The 24,211-nt window shown below is 45.6% G+C and overlaps 1 protein-coding gene across 1 annotated transcript in view; it reads right to left on the minus strand.

The window, feature by feature from the left end:
- LOC128710514 (A disintegrin and metalloproteinase with thrombospondin motifs 1) overlaps positions 1 to 24,211 on the minus strand; it is a 63,662-nt gene that overhangs the window by 23,548 nt on the left and 15,903 nt on the right. The window contains exons 3-5 of the mRNA XM_053805569.1: positions 20,852 to 20,953; positions 1,517 to 1,652; positions 1,172 to 1,437 (exon numbers count right to left, since the gene is read on the minus strand). Of these exons, the coding sequence (XP_053661544.1) occupies positions 1,172 to 1,437; positions 1,517 to 1,652; positions 20,852 to 20,953 (504 nt within the window). The remainder of the gene's footprint in view (positions 1 to 1,171; positions 1,438 to 1,516; positions 1,653 to 20,851; positions 20,954 to 24,211) is intronic.

Here is a 24,211-nt window from a genome sequence, read left to right on the forward strand (position 1 = left end):
CAAACTTTGGCTTTCAAGCTGCTTAGCTTGTGGACCGAAATTGGTTACGCTCACCCCATATCTTGCACTCTGGGCTTTGTTGCAGTTCTAAACGCAACAAAGCGTTGACCCAGTGCCGGTGGCAACGAATTTAGCCAACGGACGGATAGATTAATCGTTCAAGATGGCTTACCATCACCGGCCGCTTACACTCACAAGCGTCACTGAAGCAAACGGCCATCACAGCCGTACGCAATGGAGTGCGTTGGAAGACATCATTTCGCTATTTGCGGTCACCGCACCGTGGCATTGGATAGGTGCTAGAGGATTTAACTTTGATGGATGTATCAACCGGTCTCGGTTCATCTTCCCTCCTTATGGTCAGATTGACCAAATTGACAACCCGGCTTGGGCACATCTTCTTCGCGCGCCGCCCGGGGTCTAGTCTCGATTGCGCAAGAATATCCGACGGCTCGGACGGTGTAAATGGTTTATTTTTGGGGGAACTACCGCAATGATGGCTATTTTGGGAAAGGATTCTCAACCGCACGGGAAAAGGGTAAAAATGTTACGCCAAACGATCGTGTAAGGTTTAAATTAGGATGTCGTTGTGTTTGTCGTTGCTGGTACAAATATTCCGCAACCGGTTGATGAGGATGCTACACGTAGCTTTCGTTCGTTAATTTGACGTGTGATTTGTTGCGCACGTTCGTGTCATCGTTTCGTGCTTACATCGTTAATTGGAGATTCCAACAGACCACAAAGCGCATACGCGGTGGCAGCTTAAAGCAGTAGCGTTGGATACTCATCAGGTCTTTAGCTATTAACGATGTGTTACAAAAGAACGATTCTGTTTTGGTGAGAAATTATAAAAAGAAACGATGAACTAAAGAGAACTAGTGGAAGCACTCCAAAACTTTCTTTCTCGTACGGTGTGAAAATCGTAAAACCAATGTAATGGCACTAAAAATCTAAAGATCTCCATAAAAAACTGGCCCGAGTGATCATTTGTTGCTCATAAAAAAAAAGATCGATTAAATTAAATCAGATTCTCAACATATTTGTCCATTGTGTAAAAAAGTTCATCCTCCCATCTGGCTCGTTTGAGTCATTTAAATGCAATTTGTACACTCACCCCATTAAATTGACATATAAATTGAAACGATGGAATCTTGGGAACAATCTTACTTACCCGTGAGATAATGATGCCCGCGATGCTGATGCGAATTTTGGGTCCCTTTAGTAGCCGGTACCGGAGATCGACACCGTTCCAGAAGGACACGAAGTAGCGCTTGACCTGTACATTATCACCACCGTGCAGCCGGTACCCGTCGTAGTCGACGATGACCAGTATCTCCGGATAGATGACCTGCTGGATGGCTCGCGAATTCTTGTAGTAGGCTTGCGGGCTCCGTTTGGCACGAAACCGTTTCTGCAGCCGGTCCGGTTCCATGAATGCTGTTTTTTAGGGGGGACGAGTAATGTAGGGCGGTTATTTTAATTACCACGGATCAAAGAGTAGTGAGAAATACCATACCGTAATCACTAAACTGTTCGCTGTGCTCCTCCGGAGTTTTGCGCTTATAAATAACGTGATGAACACTTCCATCCTCCTCCTGGGAGATGTCGGTTGGCACTGGCTTTATCACTAGTTCATGACCTATACTACCCTCCTGCGTGAAAAAAAGAGATAGAACAATAAGAAATAGATGAAACAGAAGCATAATTTTAACCTCACCAAGCATTACAGAGTAAACATTGGGTGAAGAACGGAGACGAAACACGTGTAAATCCTTGAGTATGTTTGCATCTAGCCAACAAAAGTAACGGACGTCTAAATCCACCCGTCAGTGCGTATGCTCAATGGATTTCCCAATTTTAGATTGCGTCTCCACTCGTTCAACTCCCCCACACTGCAGAAGGACCACTCGAGAAAAGACAACCCGAAAAACATAAACCCCCATAAAACAGTGATGCTCACGCAAAGGTTAATGGACGCAAGGGCATTTGCTTGTTCGGGTTGATGAGCGCGTAAAAGCCGTTCGGTACCCGAAAACGGTAAAGATGCACTCAAGTGGCTTTTGGCCTTTTGGGGCAACGGTAGATGATCGGCGGGAAAGCAAAACGAGGGTGCCAAAGCTGTGCGCCTGTAACTTAAAAACAAAGCGTACAGGCTCATAAACTTTGTCTCCCATCCGTACCATTAAACTGTCAAACGGTGTCGCAATCGTTCGTGGGGTCGGTTTTCGTGTACTGCTCGGCCATTTGTTGGATGGTGGCAGTAAGCACACAAACAGGTGATGGTGATATTTTAATTTGATACAAGAATACTATGCTAATTATGGTAAAGAAAATCCCTTTCCACGCGGTAGTACGACTTGATGAACTTTGCTTAAGTCTTGGGAATTTACAACCAGAAACCGAATCGGTCTACACTCGAATCCTGTTTCTTTCCATCCCGGGCAACCTTGAGACTCGTTCCAGTTGCATCTTAATTGGACATCTTCAACCCATTCACGTAATCCCGTTCCGATACCCGGGAGATGAGTGGTGTCGTTTCGTTAGCGGTCCATTGCGATATCAAGAGCGGCATAATCCACCGTTCGCCTTGACCGCATTAGCCGAAATCGAACCTCATCGATGACCTTCGGTGAATTGTCGACATGCTGTACGGGATGCAACCCAATAATGCTCTCGTCATCGGGCACTATCAAACGATCGCCGCTCAACACTTGCGGTATATATCCCACTCTTGCGGCTGTCACCGACCCGTGGGCGAGTTTGGAAGTAACGGCGCGAGTGTTGCAGTGTCAGCACGAGAGAAGAAAAAAAAACCCGACACGAAAATTAATAATTCGTGCAAGAAACAAGCTCATCCAGAACTTATATAACATCCCGAACCGGTGCGGTCATTGGGTCAGAAGACATGGGTAGCACGTTTGCCGGTTGCTACTCCCAGCCGGGGTGTGTATCGACATCAGCTGACCGGCCTTGCGCGGGTCCATTTGGTCGACCTGAATCCGGTCGGGCAGCTGGTCGTCGATCGGCTCAGCAGTCTGCAGCTTCTAACTCCAGACTGTGGCTTTGTATGGGAAGAAGGTGTGAAAACGCGCCTGTCACCGGTAGCTGAGTCCGGTGCGCATGGCTCGCGGCTGGTTATGGAGCTCTGCGTCGAAGCGCCCGCTGGGATTATCTAATGCGGTCAACAGATGGTGCGAACAGCAACTTACAGGCACGTGCGCACAATAGCGGCGATGTAATGTGATGAATTTGAAATGCAATAAAAGTCTCGAGAGAATTGCATTGTGTGGTTTTTGTTAGCAAATGTTGTAAGATGCTAAGTGTTGCTAAGGCTAAATGTTGATCTTTGTTCCAGGATGTACGAATACCCTCGAGACATTCGTCGTAAAGCACGAATAATCAGCTAAATGTCCCAATGAGAAGATGTACGTTTAAAGTTGACTAAAAAAGTCCATGCAAGTACGAGAAATTGTGCAAAAACTTCACCACAAGAGCATTGTGTAAGCGATTGATTGATGATTTCCAGCCGTACAATGTCCACCGTTTGCAACGACGCAACGTATCATTATTGCCATAAGATCCCTCGGTTCAGTTTTTTGCCACGGTTCTTCTGGGTGGACAGGATTCGTCTGGCATCGAGACAGGCGTCCCTTCTTCACCGGCGACCAGCGATTGCTATCGTCCCCACAATCCGGACAAGGTGATGATGGATCGCCATCGATCGTGCCATCGAACGCTGTTCGATTAACCATCAAAACCGTACAGAATGTTGGCCAAAAGGTTACGATGCGATGCGATGATAAGCTGGCGCAAAGCGTTTTATGACCGATCATTTGCTAAACTGATGCCCGGCTGGATATCGCATTTTTGGGACCGAGGCAGACAAAATGGGTTTATAAAATACTTGCCAGCGTAAAGTTAAACATCCCTCAGCGTGTTCGAGTGTTCGGACATAAAATGTACCATAAAAAAAAAAAGCTTCCCCATGTGCAGGTTGTACAAAATGGCAATTAAATGGTCTTTCTGTGGTGGGTTGAGCATGCATGCGGCGGCACACCTGATTAGCAATCAACTATCAGGAAGATGCTTAATGATGATTAAATTTGTTATTATTCTGATTAAATCAGTGATCAAAGCATCTGTAGGATTGTACTCCAAGCTGGATACACCATGTAAAAGAAGTGTAGAATCTTCCTCGGAAAGGAAGTGTGGTTTACATAGCCATTTGTTTTGATTCAACTCACCTTAAGTCGCAGGACTATGTGACTAGGCTGTCGTAAAGGCACTTCCTGGCTACGTCACTACGCTACAGTAACCACACCGAGCACACTGGTAGGTATCGTAAAAGGTTGCCAATCAACAGTTGATTAGTGACTTCATCTGCTTTTCTTGGCTTTGTTCGGTCAATCCGTAAGGTATTGACAGCTTCCTACGATTGTCTATTTTCCCACAATCGATTGTTCAGAACAGACGGTCGGATCTGTAGTCTGATCATTGATTGCTATCTGTCTGGTCACGATTGTGCATCCTTGTTTGGAGTCTGTACATCAACAGTTGTCTTTATGTACTGCCTTCATCAAGTGCTTATGAATGCTTCCCAAGCGAAGATCCTGATGTGGAGCGGTAAAGATTCATTAAAATCGCTTCATCTTCTAGAATAAGCCAGAATCATCACACACCTCGCATGCAAATACCTTGATTTATGTGTTTTTGAACACATTTTACTGTGAAGAAAAACATGGAACGGATCTTTTTCAAAAGGTTAACACGCGTATCGCTACGTAATTCCTCCATAATCAGCCCCAGCACATTGATCCCTTCTTACGAGCGACGATTCACCCGCCAGACGGATAGGCAGCGTGCAGTAATGTGCATCGTGACCATATTTCAAATTAACCACGCGCCGGCCAGCGTTCGCCCGAATGAAAGTGAAACCAACACGCTAGCGGCCAGGGGGGCCGCGAATCTCATCCGCACGCTCTGTGGTAAATCACGAGCAAACACAAATAAAAAAAACAAAAGAGAAAGGCCATCAGGTTTGGTGTCCCATCTTCAACCGCTGCGAGACAGTGCCGAGAGAAGGGAAAGTGTGTATCCGTTGCGGTTGGGAAACGGCCCAGCACGCCATCACGACGGAGACCTTGAACTCTGGCGCGATATTAACCCACAAAAGGTTGATCGGAGCACTAGCCGCACGATCCCGGCAGATGTCCAGACAACTGCAACGATCGCTAAGCGACGAACCTCCCGTTCCTTAAACTATCTCGCTGTTAATGGTGGACTGGTAGTTATGATGGAGTTGCGTTGATAACGATCTGTTTATGTGCATCAGCTTTTTCCGTGGTGTGCGAGTTTTAAAAGCGACGATAACGCCATTGTTCAGCGGCATATTTGGAAATGGATGCATGGCGTCATAAAATTGGAACGCTTCAATCCGGTGAATAACTCGCGTGGAATTCAACACACCGTGCGCATACGCGTGGTATCTCCCGCAATACCTTCGGGCGATCGCTAATGATACAGGTCACTATCACCGATCAGCAGTCGGAACCATTGGGGGTCTCCCCAATTTTGCCCATGAACGGTCGACCAACCGGGGCGACAGTTCCAAAACAGAAAATTATGTAAGACATGTCGAACAAAACAACCTTCCTCCCGTTACCGCGTTCCAATGCCTATTCTCCGCCGAGTCTCTTCTCACCCACAGACATACGCTACCCAATAACGGGCTCTACGGGTGAGGTGGATAAGATTGTCCCAGCGGTGACCGGGTCAGCAGATGGTGGTTTTTGGCACGTCAACGATCCCCAAACCATTATCATCAATCGATCGTCAAACCGATAGATTGTCGCGTGATTGCGAAAGTTGGAGATTTTGACGAAACGCTTATGGTTATGTATCATTTTTTCATGGTGAAAAACTGGACCCCCCCGGGCGAAACTGGGTCGTTCGGTGTGGGGAGGAATATTATCAACTTCCCCCTCGGGCTGGGCGTTTCGGGGAATGCAGCAGCTGCAGGGCGCTGCAGTTCCTCTGGGACTAGGTCAGGTTTAGGGGTTTCCACCTTCCGTGGAATCTCGAAACCGTCACAATCTACGCCCCGTCACGCAAGGCTGCATTCGTTACGCAAAATCGGTGATACGCTACAGAAAGAAACCACCGCCGTAACATAACTCTCGCGATGACATGGAGTTATTTTCTTTTTATCATGCTACAAACGGACCGCTTTTAACCGAGTTTTTTTTGGTAATGCTATCACATAAATAAACTCGCCGCGATTACGATAGATTAATCCGGAGTTTAAGCTTTATCGTCAGATTATCACGCCATTAAGAGCCGTCGAATTGTAATGATTAGGTAGCGGTTATCATGCAGCACTCATAAATAGTTTACGAGCAACTTTACTAGAAAAAAGGGTGTTTCACATCAAATTTCATCACGGTTGAAACGCTCTAAAAAAATACCTATTGGGTATTTTATTTTGAAATTTTGAGTAAAGTAAACTAGTCATTGTGTTGTTTACTATGTATTATTACCAATGTCATTTTTTCAAAACTCCCAAAAAAGGCGTTACCCTATAAACAACATCGCGAACAGAGTTTAGGCAAACGTGTGGAAAATTGGTTCTTATAATAGATCACGAGGCTACTGTTCTTCAACGCCAAATAGAAATATGATGTCCAGAGGAGTTAAGCAAGCAGAGTATTTTAAAGTTTGCCAAAAAATGCATGATTCGGTTACCAAGAGCCACCTGCTCATGTCCTCAAACAAAGTATTGTGCGTTCGTGCTACCTCAAGGAAGGTCTTATGCCTTTTGGAAACTAAGCCCTGCCCTGGGGCCCTAGGGCATGCCCTGGCACTACGGAAGCACCTGGAGGAGGTCAAATCTTAAGCAGACATGAAGAAAAAAAGAGTACAGAAGAAGCTGCACAGTACAGAAGAAGCTGCATCCAGCTGTTGTACAGAATCAGACGAGAGGTTTTAAGTACAAGTTGTGATCATGTGGTTATGGAATAGAAAATAAATGAGATAAATTTGTCAAAAGCTTGCTCAACGGTTATATTTTGTTGCCTAAAAACTTGAAAAGAGATTCCATAATTGATATTGATGGTCATAATTTGATATGAGACACCCTTTAGTCTGACATAATTGTGATAGGAATGAATTGTGACAATGTTACAATACCACTAAGCTCGGTTCATTCACTGCTTCAACACATGTCTACCACGTTGGGTGACATATTACCAACGAAAGGCAAACAATATTTCAACACTAACAAGTTAATTCAATGGTATTATTTTTTGATAAGTACAATTAGCTATGCGCTCGACAGTAGCGAAACGGAAGCTACGGGTTGCAATCGATTAATCATCGCACAATTGGCGGTATGCTTGAAGAGCCCTAAGATAACGATCGCTTCTGGGCTTGTGCGCATTCTTGCATTGTGCTCGCAGCGTTCACAATATGCACGGTTTAATCTTCCATCGGGTGCGCTTCCTCTTTGCCTTTGGAACATGTCCGCAGAACCGCACGTTGCGTTGCACGATGCCGGTGTTGGAGTCAGCAGATCAATCGCTGTATGTTAATGACAGCAGCGTTCTTTGATTTCTGCTCAATAGAGAGGCGTTGAATACGTCGCAAAAGTACGCGGCACTGTACGACGCTGTACGACACGGGGAGGAATTCAAGCCGCACAAGAGCAAGTTGCGCAAACGTTTTATGCACTGGCGCGACTCGAGCGAAGGATCCTCCGGAACACTGTCGGCTTGGAGGAGGCGGCAGCAAACACTGCTTCGGAATGCAGTTGACTCGCATCGATAAATGGGTAGTTAATTAAACATTAGTCTTCGTACGATCGAACAAACGGCGGGAATGTATGGAGTGACGAGCATAATCATCATGCTTCAGTGACGCAGTGTGTACTCCCAGGTACGGTGAGACATACTGAAGCCATGCATCATTCGAGGCCAACTGGTGTCTGGTGCAGAATTAGTCATGCCGGTGTTGACGTGGAGTGTGTGACGGTTGATAAGTGTAAAGTGCAACAATGCATAGCTGGTGACCATATCAAATGATGATTGCCTTAGAATTGTCATTTTGAGGACTTTACAGGCATGTTTTGTGCGAATGTAGAGTACAATTTTAGGTAGGTTGTTACATTCATTAAACATAACAGAACAATTTGTCCAAGGATGTTGTTGGACTGCATCAAATAAGGCCAATTATGCGCAATGTATTAATAGCATCAACAAATGGCAGTGAATTTTACACTTTACTATTTCGGTGACAATGAAACATGGTTTGGCTAAGCAGATTGCACCCATAACCGCTTTATTGCCATCCATATATACCGGTCTGAAAAAGCTTCTGGTGTTTACCACCAGCTCGAATCACCACAACAACTCTATTCTATCCCCTCTCGTGCATCCGTTCGCATCGTAGGAGGCTTGACCTTTCCCACGCTGTAGCAAAGCTCTCGGTAGCACCGCCGCACGCGATCAAGTGCGTGAGAATCACTTTCGAACCGATCCTGGCGCCTTCACCGCAGGAAAACCGATCCACTCGCGGATCGTCTGCCCGGCGAATGAGCATGTGCGAATCGGTGTGCGAGTTGCAACAGCCGCACGTTGAAATATGAAGACACGGCCTACTGCTACCCCGAAATCTGCAAAACTGCGCAAGCAAATCGATTCCTGGGCCATCCGAAAGACGATACCGGCACCGTTGGGACGTCGTCGGGAGCGAGCTCGTGACATGATTCATTAGCCCAGCGATTGAGTGCAACGGCGTGAGTGGAATATTATAATTGGCCAACCACGGTGGTGGGCAGAATAATTTGCACAAGGATACGCAAAACGGGGCAATGCTGGTGTGAAAATGTTAGCTCAATCAACTGTGGCAGATCAGGCACACGTGTGATCCATAATCGATGTAGATTGTGATCGGGGGAGAATGAATTCACATCAACCACGTTCTTAAGCACCGTGCAGCGGTGATCAATCGTGATCAGGATATTGCAATCAGTATGCTCATGTTCCTTTTACTTCGTATATGATCGTAAAACAGATCTGGTACCATGGTTGCCATAAACATATTTATAGCATTGAACTATTCTTATATTAAAGCTTGCGGAGTTACCTGAGCAACACGGGCAGAGCAAAGTAAAGCCCTCTTACGTAAAAGCAAAGAATTGTCAAGTGCCCACCACCATAACTGGACCACTTCCTTTCAATTCTTTTATCCGATGAAGTAACTCCCGTGTGGCGTAACTGATGACGACCGCTTTTGCTTTCACCTCGATGTCACCTACGTACAGGCAAGATTGAAGAGAAGTTTTCGGTGAGGTTTTATTTGCTTGCAAAAAAGCAGATTTATAGCAACATTTGCAATCTTTCTATATTACTTTTTTGTGCCGTGCTTGTTTGCAGATCGTGCGTAATACCTGAAAACCTTGTGCCGAGAGCTGCAATTTGCTATGCAGACATATTACCCGACATCTGGACAACGTGTCAGACGACACTCTTTCGTCGACATCGTGGTTCCTTTCTTCCTGGACGCTTCTCAAAGTTTTTTTTTTTACCAATCTGGAAGAAACAGTTCAATAGTAGAAAGTAGTCATGCATCTCACCAGGTACGGAGAGACAGTTCCGGGCAGCGTTTCGAGCGAAATTGTGTCCAATTAAACGATGTCAAGAACCGCCGCAAATGGATAATGTGACACCTACTCGGAAATTGGCTTCAACCCAAATACACCGATCATTGCGCAAGGCAATGCAACACACGATGCCGTGTGTTCCTAAAGATTTTGTTGGAAATTTGCATACGGAACAGATCGCGTTACATTGAACCACTTACTTTCGGTGTAGTGTACATTTAGCTTGGTCTATTTCTGTACCTTATGCAGATCGGTTACCAAATTCGGCTCGTCGTGATCTTGAACTGGCCTACACATCACTTCAACTCTGCAGAAGATGATGATGATTGACAGTCATCGTAAGCGCAACCCGACCGAGACGGTAGTTTTGGAGCTTGCGAGATCCACGTCGGACACAATTAACCTTTAAAATGTAGTTAATTATGCATGTAGAACATCTTGGGTCAACAAGCGATCTGTATTGCAGGGGGGTGATTTTTTTATGTAACGCACCAACAACACCACTCGAGTTGTTTAGGAGAGGGTCAATGTTGACGGGTCAGTTACAGCCAAATATGCGCAAAAATCTAGACAACCATTTCAACGAAAGGTTACTGGAGCTAGTGAAACGCACGATATAGAGAGCTAGAGAACCCCCGTTCGGGATGGATAGCATTGTTTCCAGGGTAGTTTTGCTAACAACAGCGGAGCCCGAAGCCACGGCGATGCATGCGATGATGGTGGAAGCAGATTCGATCTAGTAATCGGACGCATCTTACGTCAGTCTCGCATGGGGTTAAGGCCAACGATGTGAGGTCGTACGCCAGTTCGATAGGCCGCTCAATGGGGCAATCATTAGAGTGATCTGAACCAAACGCGGGATAATCGACAGCTTATTCAGCGTGCGTTTTGCCGGGTTGTGATAGCTGTGGGAATTTCGATGCAACCACATACACACACAGACCACAATAGGAGAGCGATTGAGGCGCGCGAAATGCAGGTTGGATGCGTTTGAGGTTGATTAAAGAGCAGTATTTTACGTTTGTGGTTTGTTTTTGCACTGCACACGTCAATGATCTGTTTATTACTAGTCCCAGACTCAACAAATTAAGTTAAATGTCAGTTACAAATCGAATTCATTTCAGGAATAAATTGAAACACGAGTCGTTTTCGTTATGTTCCTTACATATATTTCGATTGAATAACTTCAAGATAAATGGTTGCACAGTGCAAGTCAACCGTAAACAGGTACTTTGTTTTATTTTTGTTCCATTAATTCTCGTTGATTGAATCAACATTGAGACGTGTTATGTAGAGCAAAACCAAATGCTTCCAAAAGACCCTATCCGTACACGCGCTAGATAGCGCGAGATGATAGTAATCGATCTGTTCGAGGGGTAGCAAAGCAAAAAAAAATCAAGCAATAAATCTCACCTGCTCGTAAACCTTACGAAATCAATCATTACAGCCAATTACGGCTCAATCGATCGTCTATCTTCCTGGTTTCCGTCACTTTCGATGCTGGTGCAACAGGTGAATTATGTTGTCGGTCGGACTTAAGAAACGATATTCTCACCTGCACCGAACGCCGGCGAGACGGCGTGTTGCATGCGAACGTGCCGAACGGTTTGGGAAAAAATGGAACGTAAACACCAACTTCTTGCACCTCGTGACGAATTGTGTTTGTGGCAAATATAGACCAAAGTGTCTTGTAGTTTCGCAGCACACGTTCCACGGGAAAACACCCTGCCCAAGCGTTACGTCATCCATTCGTTCTACCGTCACCTCTCTCTCTGCCTATCTGTTTAGATATCGATCGATCGGCACCGGCTCCTTGGGCTGACCGATTTATCCGAAACACGCTCATGCTCTCTTTCTCTTGAATGCAAAGAAAATAAAAAAACGAGTTCCAATCATTGGTTCCAGTGCTCCAGTTTCACTCCTGGACCAGTTTATTTTTTTGCGATAATGTCGGGGTTTCGACACCACCTCAAGGTGACTCCAGAACAGGCGTGCCTTGTCGCAGATAAGGCTGCCATCGAAGCACCCTTGGATGCACACCAGCACCGGGAACGTGCCGGCCAGGACATGGGTGCAGTCGGCGGTAGTCTTGCACGAAATGTATAACATTAACACCGACATCCTTGTAGCGTGATCCAGTTCGAGTGCCACGAAGCTACACGGGTTCCGTGCGTGCGACGCATCGAAGTCACCACCGGCAACCCACACGGGCAATCGAACGGATGGCGGTCTTACTATCGCTCCATTTCTGGTTTTTACAAGCATTTTAATGCTCACTGAAACCTGCGCAAGTACGAAGAAAGTGCACACGAAGAAAGCGAAATGCAGCCGCAACCCACCGGTGTTAATTAGCCGCGACCAACGGCATCTACAGAGCTGGTGGCCACGGTGGTTCGTAACAAAATCGTAGCGTGTCGGTAGCGTGGTCAAAATGAATTTCCAACCAAAAACTTGCCGTTTGAGGGAGATATCACCGGGTGGCGAAGGTGTTATCTAATGCCGGCATACGAACTCGGTCACCTGTGTGGGGTGCGTTTGTTTTATAACTTTTCGTACTCTCACTTCGATTGCGCTTACTGGACCATGGTGTAGATCGTGGTGCAGATGTTTTCTGGTTGAGATGTTTGAGCTGAGCTGTTTAAAACATGAACCGCAAAATTAGATTCAAATGTGTGTCATGGAATTTGCATATTTTAATAATCTTGCAGAACGTAAAGAGAAATCGTTTTTTAATATGTAATTATCCGTTGCAAATCAGGCACCTCAACTTCACCCCATCTTTGTGATCCCGTCAGTTCAATTATCATCCTCTCCAATCATATCGCTTTGTATTCTTAAATGACGAAAGTGAATAATAACCGCCTGTTAGCGCACCGATGTGATACGATGCCATAACACACGCGGGAGATCGATTACTATCAGCTGAGGGGCGTAAGTGTACTGCTCAGTTTGGTTTACATTTTACATTTGTCATTTGTACCGCAAACGCGCACAAATGCGCGCAAAGGCTAAACGATTCCTATGTCAGTGTCAAACGGCTTGACGAGGGCGCTATTCGTTTCCCTGGCGCAGTGCTCCCGAATGGCGTACCGAGCGACGGTCGATTAGCACCTCTCGTCGATGTAATTGAGCAGGGCTGTTCGTGACACCGAGACCAGCGGGTAGCGAACTTGAACTACTTCTGAGCAGTAAAGGGTGGTTTTTGGCTGGGGTTTTTCCCTTAAGCCGATTGGTGGTCAGATACGTGCGTGCATATCGAGGGTTGGAACGATTGCCACGCGTTAGAACTCGACGGCGGATAAATATGTAAATGTGGTTCTGTTCTGTGGTGTACCACCGGTCCGCATCAAAATCCTTTATCTCCGTTCTTACATCTTCGTTGGCAACAAATGTCTTTGGAACGTTAAGGTTCACTATATTGCGTGTTTTCCTCGGAATAGTCTGTGTGTGTGTGTATTTAATGGGTTCAAGGATCAAGGATTAATTATGAACTTTATTGCAGCCGATCAACCAAACGCGCCCAAACTCCCCATATTGCAAACAACTCTTTAAGCAATTGTGAAACGCTTCTCTACAGCTTACTTCGTTTTACTACCGTCAGATTAATGTCCAAACGGGTAATGATTCATGTCGCGGGGTGCAACGGTACAGATGGGTCTCCCTCTTGCACGGATGATGCAACAGCGCAATCCTCAGGTGATCCTGCTCCTTATAAAAGCTTCAAACTAAAACAAATAAAACCGTAAACCTGTTTCACATCGAGCGTATCATGTGCCGTCGGGTGGCAAAATAGATGGTGCGATTTGATTAGCAGAAGAATCGAGCCTGCAAAGTTACTGTGCTGGTGATCATTACGTGTCATTTCAAGTTTATTACCACGCCTTATAAATATGTATGCAGTTCTGGGCTGTTGTAATACGCTGACTGTGACAATGTTTTCACGGAGGAATAGTTGTGACAAAAGTACAATAAAATAAATAAATATTCTGTATTCTTGTACAGAAATGTACTACGAGAGAATATGTCAGATCCGGGTATTAGAACGAGTTAATGGACGAACGCCGTAACGTCAAACAAAGTTATTTGAAAAAAAATCAAATGTGATACTCTCATTTTGTTTATTACCTTTTTTCTATCTTCAAGCACGATGTAATAGTTATTTATGCAATTTGTCACGCGGTAGTGTCACAACACGCCAAAGGTTAACTGTAGCGGTTCACTCAAAAGGGCGACGGTAAAATCATTCCAGCAAATCATACCGGACGCACCTTTCGGCATCGTCCAGCAGCGCATGCGCATAGGATGAAATTTGAAAATCCCATCAACGAACCCCCTCACTAAGTGCAAAATCAACACACCCGTCCCATTCGCGTAAGTTGGCGCCAGCTTCGCGCATGTGAGGGCGTCCGATGGCCACTCCTCCGCGCACCGTCCGTACGGGTGCCTAATTAGAAATGGCAACATTCGGTGTATAAATATTCATTCATTTCGTGTGGCTCGTAAGGCCAATGTGTGTGCACGCGAGCGCAATCGGTTGCCATTTAGGAGGGTCCAATTTTACTTTCGCTTTCGGCTCTCAAGTTCAGCTCACGGTCAGCACACTTTGCGCCGGGAGCGGACAGCATGTGAGCCCACGGGAGAAGATTTAGCACCGCGTGGGTGAGGTTGTAGTGTGTATTTTAGCGTGTTGCACTCCACCGATAAAGAGCCGATCCTGGTCCGGCACGATAGCAAGATCGATGGGTGTGCGATCTATGCTCATCGAACTTCTTCCGCTCAAGGCGAAATGTGGCAATAAGCATCCAGCGAGACCCCGAACAATCGCTCACGGATATTAGCATAATGCCACACCTTACCCATCCATAAAACACGTACCGGCACGTACTCGTGTCGTGAAGATGGCTGCGCCGGGGAAGCGATTTAGCTGAAATTCAAATTCACCGCTGAAAGAATCTTTCGTTCTTGAACGATCGTTTCGTTCAACCAGGATGTTGGAGGATCGGAATGATCTGAATAAATCACCAACCAAGCGTAACCAGCTCATATGCATAAAAATGAAGCTCGAAATGAGATATGGAGCTGGAGTGTGCATTTGCTCGCGCGTCACGTAACTTTTATCGTACGTGTTAGCGATTAAAAAGTGGAAATTATCACTGATGCAGGATGCAATTTCTTTTCAGCAAAGCTGCAAACATTCATTTCATTCGTTATGTTATATATGTTCTCGTTTTTATTGCTATTTATTCTAACATCCATCAATGAAGACAATATATGTAATTAAGCGAAATTTGTTCAATGTTGATGCACGATCCAATCAAATCACTCGTTATGCACGCGTGAAGGAATTCGACACAAATTAACACACCGTAACATGCTCAGGTTGCATCTCGTTACGAAGATCACGTTACAGTAGTTGCCGGAATCTGGGCCGTTCTCCTCTTTGCCTGCAATGTATGAAGCTTCTAACGACACTCCGTACCAAAATCACGTGCTAATGAAGTGTATCAATGGTTGGAGTTCGTCAGATTATAGTGGCAGGTGGCCGAACAAGGAGTAAACTATCCGAGCTTTTACGTACGCTAAGGGTACAACCAGCAGCTGGTTTCGGTTGTGTGTGCTAAGCAATGCGATCTATTTAGCGTACAACCGTGACTGTTTGGATTATTGTGTGTGGAAAAGGCATGCAATTAATGCAAGACAAGTTGGCTTGAGACATGTGTTAGATTACTAGAGATTCTAAGAGAAACTTCAGATATAGAAGAAAAAAAACTTAAGAACAAATATTAGAACATTCTGCAAATTTTTAATAGACTTGAGAGCTATTTCAAACACTCTAGAATATAACAAATCTTTCTTACTAAAATTACCAACTTTTATAGCAAATATAAATAAAACAAATGTTACTAGGAGGCGCATTTCCATTAATCATTGCTTGTTGTCTAGACCAAATAGACAAGGGTTTTAATCAAATTTAAGATAGAATAAACATAATGTTTTCATTTGGAGCTCCGCTTTTTCCGCACGTGTACTGTATGGAATTTTGATTAGCTGTTTACTACTGATCTGGGCGATTGCAGCAACAATGACTTCGGTTCCGATATAGATCTGAGAGATTTCTCTTACCTCAAACCTCATTCATCTCAGCCAGATGATCATTCATCAAAGCTACCACCCAACCAGAAGTGGCGCATTCCAAATGTGATTGAGTTATCGCTGATGTGATCTTTAATTCTCGTTGACTTAAACATTTTGTAGCTTTCTGGATATGCTTTTGTTGTTATGTCACGTCTACTGGAGTCTTTTTAAATATGGCTCGTACACCTCCTACATTAACCATAAACGAACATCCATTTTAACTACCATTAGCGATATGTTTCAATGTCGTGAAGTCTTACGAAAGTGGATTCGTTTTTGTTTGCCATAAACACAGGCCCACTAATTCACGGTGGCACGCACTCAGCGTATTCGGCTCATCCGAATATGATTGATAGGCTTTGGCGATAGCGCGAAAGAAGAACGAAGAAAACCGAAAACAATGCTCAAGCGGGCAAAAATAGAAAGAAACAGATCTCCACAACAGCAGCAACAACAACAAAAAACCCGCCCGACATTGACCTCTATTCGGCGCACGCCGGCCGTACGCTTTTAGCCGCCGTATGTGCGCCCATATATCGAAATGGGGGAATCGATTTCACTTTCATTTCGACATCAATGCCGGAGGGAGGAACCAACGCAACGCAACGTTCCTTCTTATCATCCGTACCATTCCACTCCCCATGGGCAGCCACGGGTGGAAACCACTCTAGGAAACCACTCGTCTATAGGGGAAGAAAGCGAATAAAAATAAACCACCACTGAACAGAAAATCTCCGAACCGGTTCCAATAGCGAAGAGCGCTTTTTGCAGGAAGGATTGAAGGATATCCTCCATTTCGGGTGGCATCGCCGTGCGCACGATTATTTCTAGCTGCAGTTTGTCGTTGCACTACAGGGCTCAGCAGGCTCTTCACTTGTAGGTCATTTTATTTTAATGATTTATTAATATGCTTTGCGTCGAAGAAGAGGAAAACAGCGAACCCCATCGCATTAACAGTGTGGCAATGAATGTTGGAGAAGGAAGCGAACCATTAAAGGATCCGATAGCACTTTATCCGTGGTTATTGCGTTGATTGCATCGTTGCATTATATCCTCCCTACCGTACCAGAAGTCCATCATCTGAAGGTTCTTTGCCGGAGGTCCTTGAAGAACGATTGCCGTTGAATGGCGAAGGGGGGCATCCGGTTCAGGAGCAACGGGCGAGAAGCTTGCAGGACTAGCCGAAGACCTTGCCGCTTAATCTCGCTTCAGATCCTGAGTTACTAAGGATTTTCGCACTGGTGGACTGTACAGCGTGAGGGCTCTTACGGGAGCTTCTCGCGAAGAGGTTGTATTGGGGTTGGGTGATAGGCCACCACACAATTGATCATAATTGGCACGTCGAAAAACCGTCATGCGAAGGTGAACCTGTGGCGTGGGGATGATCGTGGCCCGTGGAGATGATCGTAGCGAATCGGAATAGCAATAAAAAAAACACCACCACCAAGTCATCTGACAACCGCAAAGAATCGGCCGCAAGGAATACCCGAAGGGAGTTCACTTGTGCCGAGGAAGATCGTTCTTTTTGCACCGCAACTAAAACATCCACCGTCAATGCCAGCAATGGAGCAAGAAGCGGCTGGTCTTGAAATGGGTTACGGGGTGAGCTATCGTGGGGTCAGCAGGTCACGGAAGTACTTTGCCGACTTCCGCGTCTTGGCTGCTTCTTGCACATGCTGGGCGGCAGAGGACGCTGCATACAGAACCGTTGCCCTCGGCCACCCTTGCGCATCCGTAAAGGGCTTAGCCTTTTGATCGGGCACCGCCGACAATGCCACTTGCGCCACGCTAAGGGTGTACTTGAACCGGGCGCTTAAGTGGAATTATTTTTCACAATTTGATTTCCATTATTATAATATGCCACCAGTGAGAGGACACAGCAGCAGCTACCAACAATTAGCGCTTCTTGCGCGTTCCGTAACAATAACAGGCCTGTGCGGTACGCGACTTCCTGCTTCGGATTAGTTTTTCGGTGGGGCTTTTTGTTGGCCAGGCCTGTCAATTATTGTTTATGCAGCCCGGAGCCCGAGCAAAGTGCCCTTCATTGCGCACTTGTGGGTTGTGTAGCACAATGCTCAAGGGCCTGCTCGAAAGGGTAATTTGATTCAGTTCTGTATTTTTGAGAAGGTTATCTGGATGGCTATTTTGGGGTACGAAGACGAGCTGGAACAAGATTGATTGATGCTATTGACATCTGTGAGGAGCGAGGGAGATTAGCTTAACAAAAGGAAGGCATATTGCGCAGAAGAATGTTTTGTCTGACGCTAGAATTGTTTTCTTCATCCAACAAAGGGTACGTTTTGAAGATATTTATACAATCGAAAAGCATTCTTCATAACAACCAACAAAATGGCGTTGTATCAAAATAGTCTTCTTTCGGAAGGTTCAATGTGCAGCTATATCGGAAAATTGGGGTCAAAGTCACCGAGGGGTGGTAAAACCCCGAAAAACCTCCAATATTGGACATGGGTGGTGCAGTATCGGTCGGTCAAATTTGTTGCTAAATTAACCCCCCTGGAACGTCACTAAATTGGCCACCGGAATGTCGCCTTCTTTCCTTCATCTGCCCAATGGAACCCGCGCCTTAACGCTTAACACTCTCACTCTCTTTCTTTCGTGGCGTCAACCTTGACCACACCTAGCGGGGTGATTTTTTTTTTCGGTGTGGCCCGGGCCTGGGTTGGTCCGCTCGTTTCGGGTGTCGATAATTGCGGCCCGGTATGTACAAACTCGATGCTCAATTAGCATACGGCCGGCGCACTGTTGCAGCGAGTATGACAACATGTGGTCATGTCGGGTGAAAAAAATAATGTCATGGACCATCCATCGTCCTATGGCCGTCCTATGCAACGTATGTTCTTCCATGCTGAAGCAACGGCTTTTATGATCGTAAAAGGAAATCATCTTTCCATTGCGAATTCTTTCACCACTCTTTCACCACCCTTATCTGAAGCAATACCTTTCATCAAACTGCTTATTATGTTTCACCTGAAGCGCAATCGCTCCTTCCCGACACCGACACCTTCGCACCTAGACGAATGAAGATGTTTAGCAGTCCTTGAATCAAAACTGTTTTCTGGGAATAGGAAAAAATCGCGGCGAATCGACACGATCTTTGCATATTCATCACGTTTGCCCATCACGCGCCTCTCTAAGCGCACATTCATAAACATTCCCTATCGACAGCTCGCGTATGCGCTGCGAGTTCGCCTAGCGAACAGGTCAGCAAATGTGCATAAATGTGAATGTATTTAACGGTTTATTTCCTGTTTGTGCACATGTTCGACCTGACAGTACAGACAGGGTTGACTGACGTGGAAATAATAAAAAAGTACAAATACGTAAAGGAGTTAATTGAAAGGGTGTATAATTTAAAAATATACGATGTAAAGTGCCTCCATTTATAGCATCCAGCACACAATAATTATATTTTCATTACATTTGATTTAATTTAAAATCAAATAGTTGCTATAAATTATGGCAAACAAGAGATTATTAAACATGTTGATTATTTTAATCACTTTTTATAAATCCACCATTTAAGCCCATTAAGTTGAAAAAAGCAGGCGGCGAAAGTACGTTAGGCCACGCGACAGGCGAATAAATAATTCAATACGATTTACTATTACGTGCGCAATCTCCCAATGTCCTAACGACGTAATCGTTGCACGTGAGTGATTTTAAATCTGTTTGTTTCACTTTAAATGCTTATCAACCGTGTGGACTTATCGTTTCGAATATTACGACCAATGTGGTAGTTGCCGTACAGCGCCTACTAGGAGTATCTTCATGCCCGAAGTCACCGTTTATCATCATTTTTATTCAACGATTCATAAACGTCCACCAAGTGAGAGAAATATTTATAGGAATTTATTAAACGGCACGCAACACGCTTCGGTTTCGATGCGGATGGACACCGCTGCAGTGCGCTCATTAATCAACGGATTCGAACGAAAGGGAAATGAGACAGTCGCCGAGGGTTACGCGACCCTGAGGTCATCCAATGTCACCTCTGGCGGAGGAAAGAAAGGTACTCGATTGGCAAACGTTAGCTTCGCCTGGACCAGGGGATGCTATTAATCATATCCTCCACAGTCATCGCTGCAGTGACGATGTGCAGTTGTAGTTGATAAAAAACTGGAGGCATCTCTTTTTATTCTTTGCATCATTGCTTTAAGAAATGTGAGCCGTGTAAAGGATTCTTGATGGCATCGCGCTCCGAGGTCGAGGGTCTCGGATGCAACGGAGATTCATTCGTTAATCTTACCCATCTTGTCCTACCGCTAAACGGTTCACCTTTCGGCACGATTAATTGCTTCATCAGATGGTACATCCCGGCCGAAAACAAGAGAAGAAAAAACACGTAATCACGCCCTTGAGCCCATCCGAGACCTCTATTATCGCACCCCAATCGGAAGATCCTAGACAAGATCGATACACCGGGGCAGTTCCGACGTCGGTCAGTAGTATAATTTGTAGTTCCACCACCGGTAATTGCCACGATGGAACTAAGTGAAATAATGGAAAGGCCGAACCGATGCGGTGTCGATTAAGCGTTTTATTTTCCTGCCGGTTTCGGTGTTCCGGAAAGACCATCTCGTATTAGGTCAAGGATGTCTGTGGTTCGCTTCGCGGCGCTGACATCGCGGAGAATGGTTCCATGCTCGACCGGAACCGCTTCACGTTTCATACACACAGGTATCACGGCAAGGGTGATGGGCGATGTCGTGAGTCAGTTGGGGTTTTTGTGCTCTGGTTTCGATTATGATCTACCGACACCGAAATGGTTGGCAAACCCACTTGGAGGCTGTTGGGATAATGTTTCACGACACACAAATCAACCCGAGCGAAACAAGAGACAATGCTGCAAGCGTGAGTGTCAAAGTGCTCCGAATTGGTGGTGGCGCCATCTGGCTTTAGGGCGGTTAGATGCAGACGGTTTACGATGGCACCAGTACCGTACGGCATCGCCCAAACCATAACTCCAGCAGACAAAGAGCCTATTTGCCCACAGACCTTGCTACTGCCGTTTGATGAAACCCTACGAAACGCAATACTCACCATCATTAGATCTCCACTTTCCAGGTGCTTTCGCATCAGCACTGCTGCCATATTTTCCTCATCCTGGTAGATGTCACCGAAGGAATCGGCTGGTTCTGGATCCTGCAAAAGCGTACAAGAATACACGCGTGATTAGCTAACGCTGACAGTACCGAGCGAGTTGTGTGAAATATGATCGGCTATATGATCTTTGATCTCCCTTGAACATCCATTCCCAATCAATCAAACGGTCGAAAGGTTTCTGCATGTACTGCACCGGCTCGTTGCTGTGAGCTGTGCACTTTCGATATTCATTCGTCTCCTTTCAACTGGAGGACGATTCCGACTGACACATGTCACGGCACCTTGGTGCGCAGTGCGCCACTGACGTAATGTATTAACTCCCCAGGAGCCCATCAATAGCTCAGTAACCTTTCCCAGGGAAAGCATCCGAACGTATCGTCGCCACTGTTGGGGGGTTCTTTCGGGTGATCAACTTCAATTCTCAACAGGCTCCTCGATTGCGTAACTTCTGCCATGAATTGAAACTTCTTCGATTTCATCAGGGCAACAAAAAAAAAGAACGCCATACAAATGCCCACCGATTCCATCCGCTTGTCACATTTATGAAGCTCTCCGTCCCATAAAGCACACGAAACTCGGACAGACGTCGTTTTCCTGGCAGCTCAATGACATCGGAAATATTTCGTTCGAGGTGAGCTTTATCGTAGCGCGTAATTCGAAACGGTCGGCTAAATAACTGACATCGAGAGAGCTAACCGAGGCTCCAACCGGCCAAGAAACAAGATGGATTGGTCATCTGTCACAGCGTCAATGTGACTTTGGGTAGCCAGTTTGATGTTCGTTTGACGTCAGTGGCCTTTCCGCGGAGCGATGAGTAGTTTATACTAGCCAGCATTTTGCTATGGCGGATGTTCTGTGCATCAAAACGATGTTTCGTGTAGTAAAATGTTACACGGCGTATAGTTCCTGTTATAATGGAGGTTAAGCACAGTTTCTACGTGTTTTTTTTCTCCCCAAAAGCATACAATTTAATTGATTTTTGTACATTAATTATACACGATAATTTAATGTCTAAGCCCTGAGTTCTTCACATGCCGTTAGTCAGGACATTACCCTCTTGTGGCGTACAAATAATCTGTTTTGTCTTTGCGGTTCGCTGAATGCGCGTCACAAACTTAATGAAGCACGGCCAGAACGAGATTAAAAAGATCGCTTTTTAGATATTGGACTTTTGAAAGTTAGTGACCCCAAAAGAATACTCATTAGATAAGTTTGTTTATAATAATTTTCAAATTTCCAACCCAAGCAATACGTTGCTGACAGCACAGAGGGATCTTTATATGGCAGCAATCTTTCTTTTTTTTTGTAGTAAAAGGCTCTTATTACTGTTGTCCAAATCAAGCTTTAATGTCCGAATTTCTTCAATCTCTTTGGGAATATATTCCGTACAATGTGTCATTCAAATGTAACATTTCACTTCTTCCAATATACAATCGCTTTCAGTCCGTTTGTCTATCAATTCTTTCCCTCCCGTAAATCGTGCATCACGAAAACTCCTCCTGCAGCAAACAATTGCACCGATCATACTTTGTACACGTCAGCAAACGTACAGCCGGCCATCACCTCAAGACTTCTTCCGCCTGGAACGTCCAGCTGTTGTACGGCAAACAAACCAGCAACAAAGATCACCACAAAGTCCACATCCGGCCCGTCAAAGTCACAAACCAACTGTGAACTTGACATTTCTCGTCTCGTGCCACTCGCGGTGAACCATTTTTCCGACGAATGGCGGCAAATTGTTTGCGCAGGTCGTGTGTCGTGTCCGGAACGGAACTGCTGCTCCGATGGAAATGTATTGATCTGTCGTCATGCAGGGGGATGATAATTATCCGCCTCTTTCTTTCTCTCTCTATTACACAGATGAACTGTCACGGTACCGTCATGATATAACGTTTGTATCAACAATTGCTTTGATCTGTTTTTTTTACTGTAACGAAAAATCGTGACCATAGCGGGACTCCATTGCATCTCAACCTCAGTATTATAGCTCGGGCCAATTAGATTCAAACTCAAAGTTCACTTTTTGGCAGCTAGTTAACAAACGTACCTACAGTGTGCCATTGCATACAGTTTACCGAGCTCATAAACAAGACAGATTCCATAACATTCGTCTACCCACAGTCGAACGTCGACAACTATGACCGACTCCATGCACAGATCTAGCGGTTATATCGTTTTTGTTTCCACCCCGAAAAACCGCCCGACACCACCACCATGGGAAAAAAGTGTTGACCCTCCACCTGGGAGCACCTGCCGGCACGATGGCGGCAGTATGAAAGCCATTGCCTTTTACTTTCTTCCCACTTGCGAAACCAGTACTTCCACCATCCAGCTTCCATTACTTCCGCAAGTAACAAAACCTCTCTGGCAGCGGGAGGATGCCGGATTGCAGAGGTTGGGAAAAGGAACACCCTCCCCCAACACCGATCCACCCTCGTGTGCCGGGAATGGCAGAATGTTATGGTACACTTTCGTTTTCCGTGCGAGTGGCGGATGATGCGCGGCAAATGAGGCTGCCACCATACCCGGAGTCATCAGCGTGCGGGCTTCTTCCGGTTTTTACAGTGGTTAGCATGGGTAGGGTAGTGGGGTTGTAGTATCGATATGGCCCCGGTTTTTGTTTTTTTTTTGCTTTCCTACATCTGGGGGAGAAGGAAGCGAGCGTATGTTACCGCATCGTGAGAGTTCCCTGTCCGAACCCCACCATCACCGGCAGAGTTTGCTGTTGTGTAAAGGCAAATCTAACCGACCCTACCGAGCGACTAATTCCACCAGAAGCCGGCAATTGCACGAACCGGAAAAAAGTGTCAATCTTTTCCCATGCTGGCGAAGGTGCACGTTACTGGGAGCCAGGGGGCTTTAGTGTTCTGCATTGTTTTGTCAGGCACACGCGTGCTTTATCGCTTGATTTGTGGTTTGTGAAACGATTCATGTTCACGCAACTTCACAACACTTTAACGAGTCGCGATGCGTAATGTGCCTGGCAACTAACTGCTCGGTACAGCAGCGCTGATAATATGTCAGACTCGCTACAGATGCTTATCAGGGACCATTACCGATACCTATCGCGTGACGCAATTAGCACATTCTTATCAGAATAGTCCATCAACGTCTATTTGGTAGTCATTGGGTGGAGCGATTATAACGCGCAACTGCTCCACTAAACCAAGTGTCCAGTTTAATTTCCATTTAATATTGTTGCATGGCCTGCTGACATTGTCATCATCGAAGGTATGTGTGTTTTTAAACATCGGTTAGTAGCTGTCAACAGCTGTTCCCGAGCGTCCCGTCCGCGAG

The sequence above is a fragment of the Anopheles marshallii genome, chromosome 2 (genome assembly GCF_943734725.1).
Source record: "Anopheles marshallii chromosome 2, idAnoMarsDA_429_01, whole genome shotgun sequence".
NCBI classification, from domain to species: domain Eukaryota; kingdom Metazoa; phylum Arthropoda; class Insecta; order Diptera; family Culicidae; genus Anopheles; species Anopheles marshallii.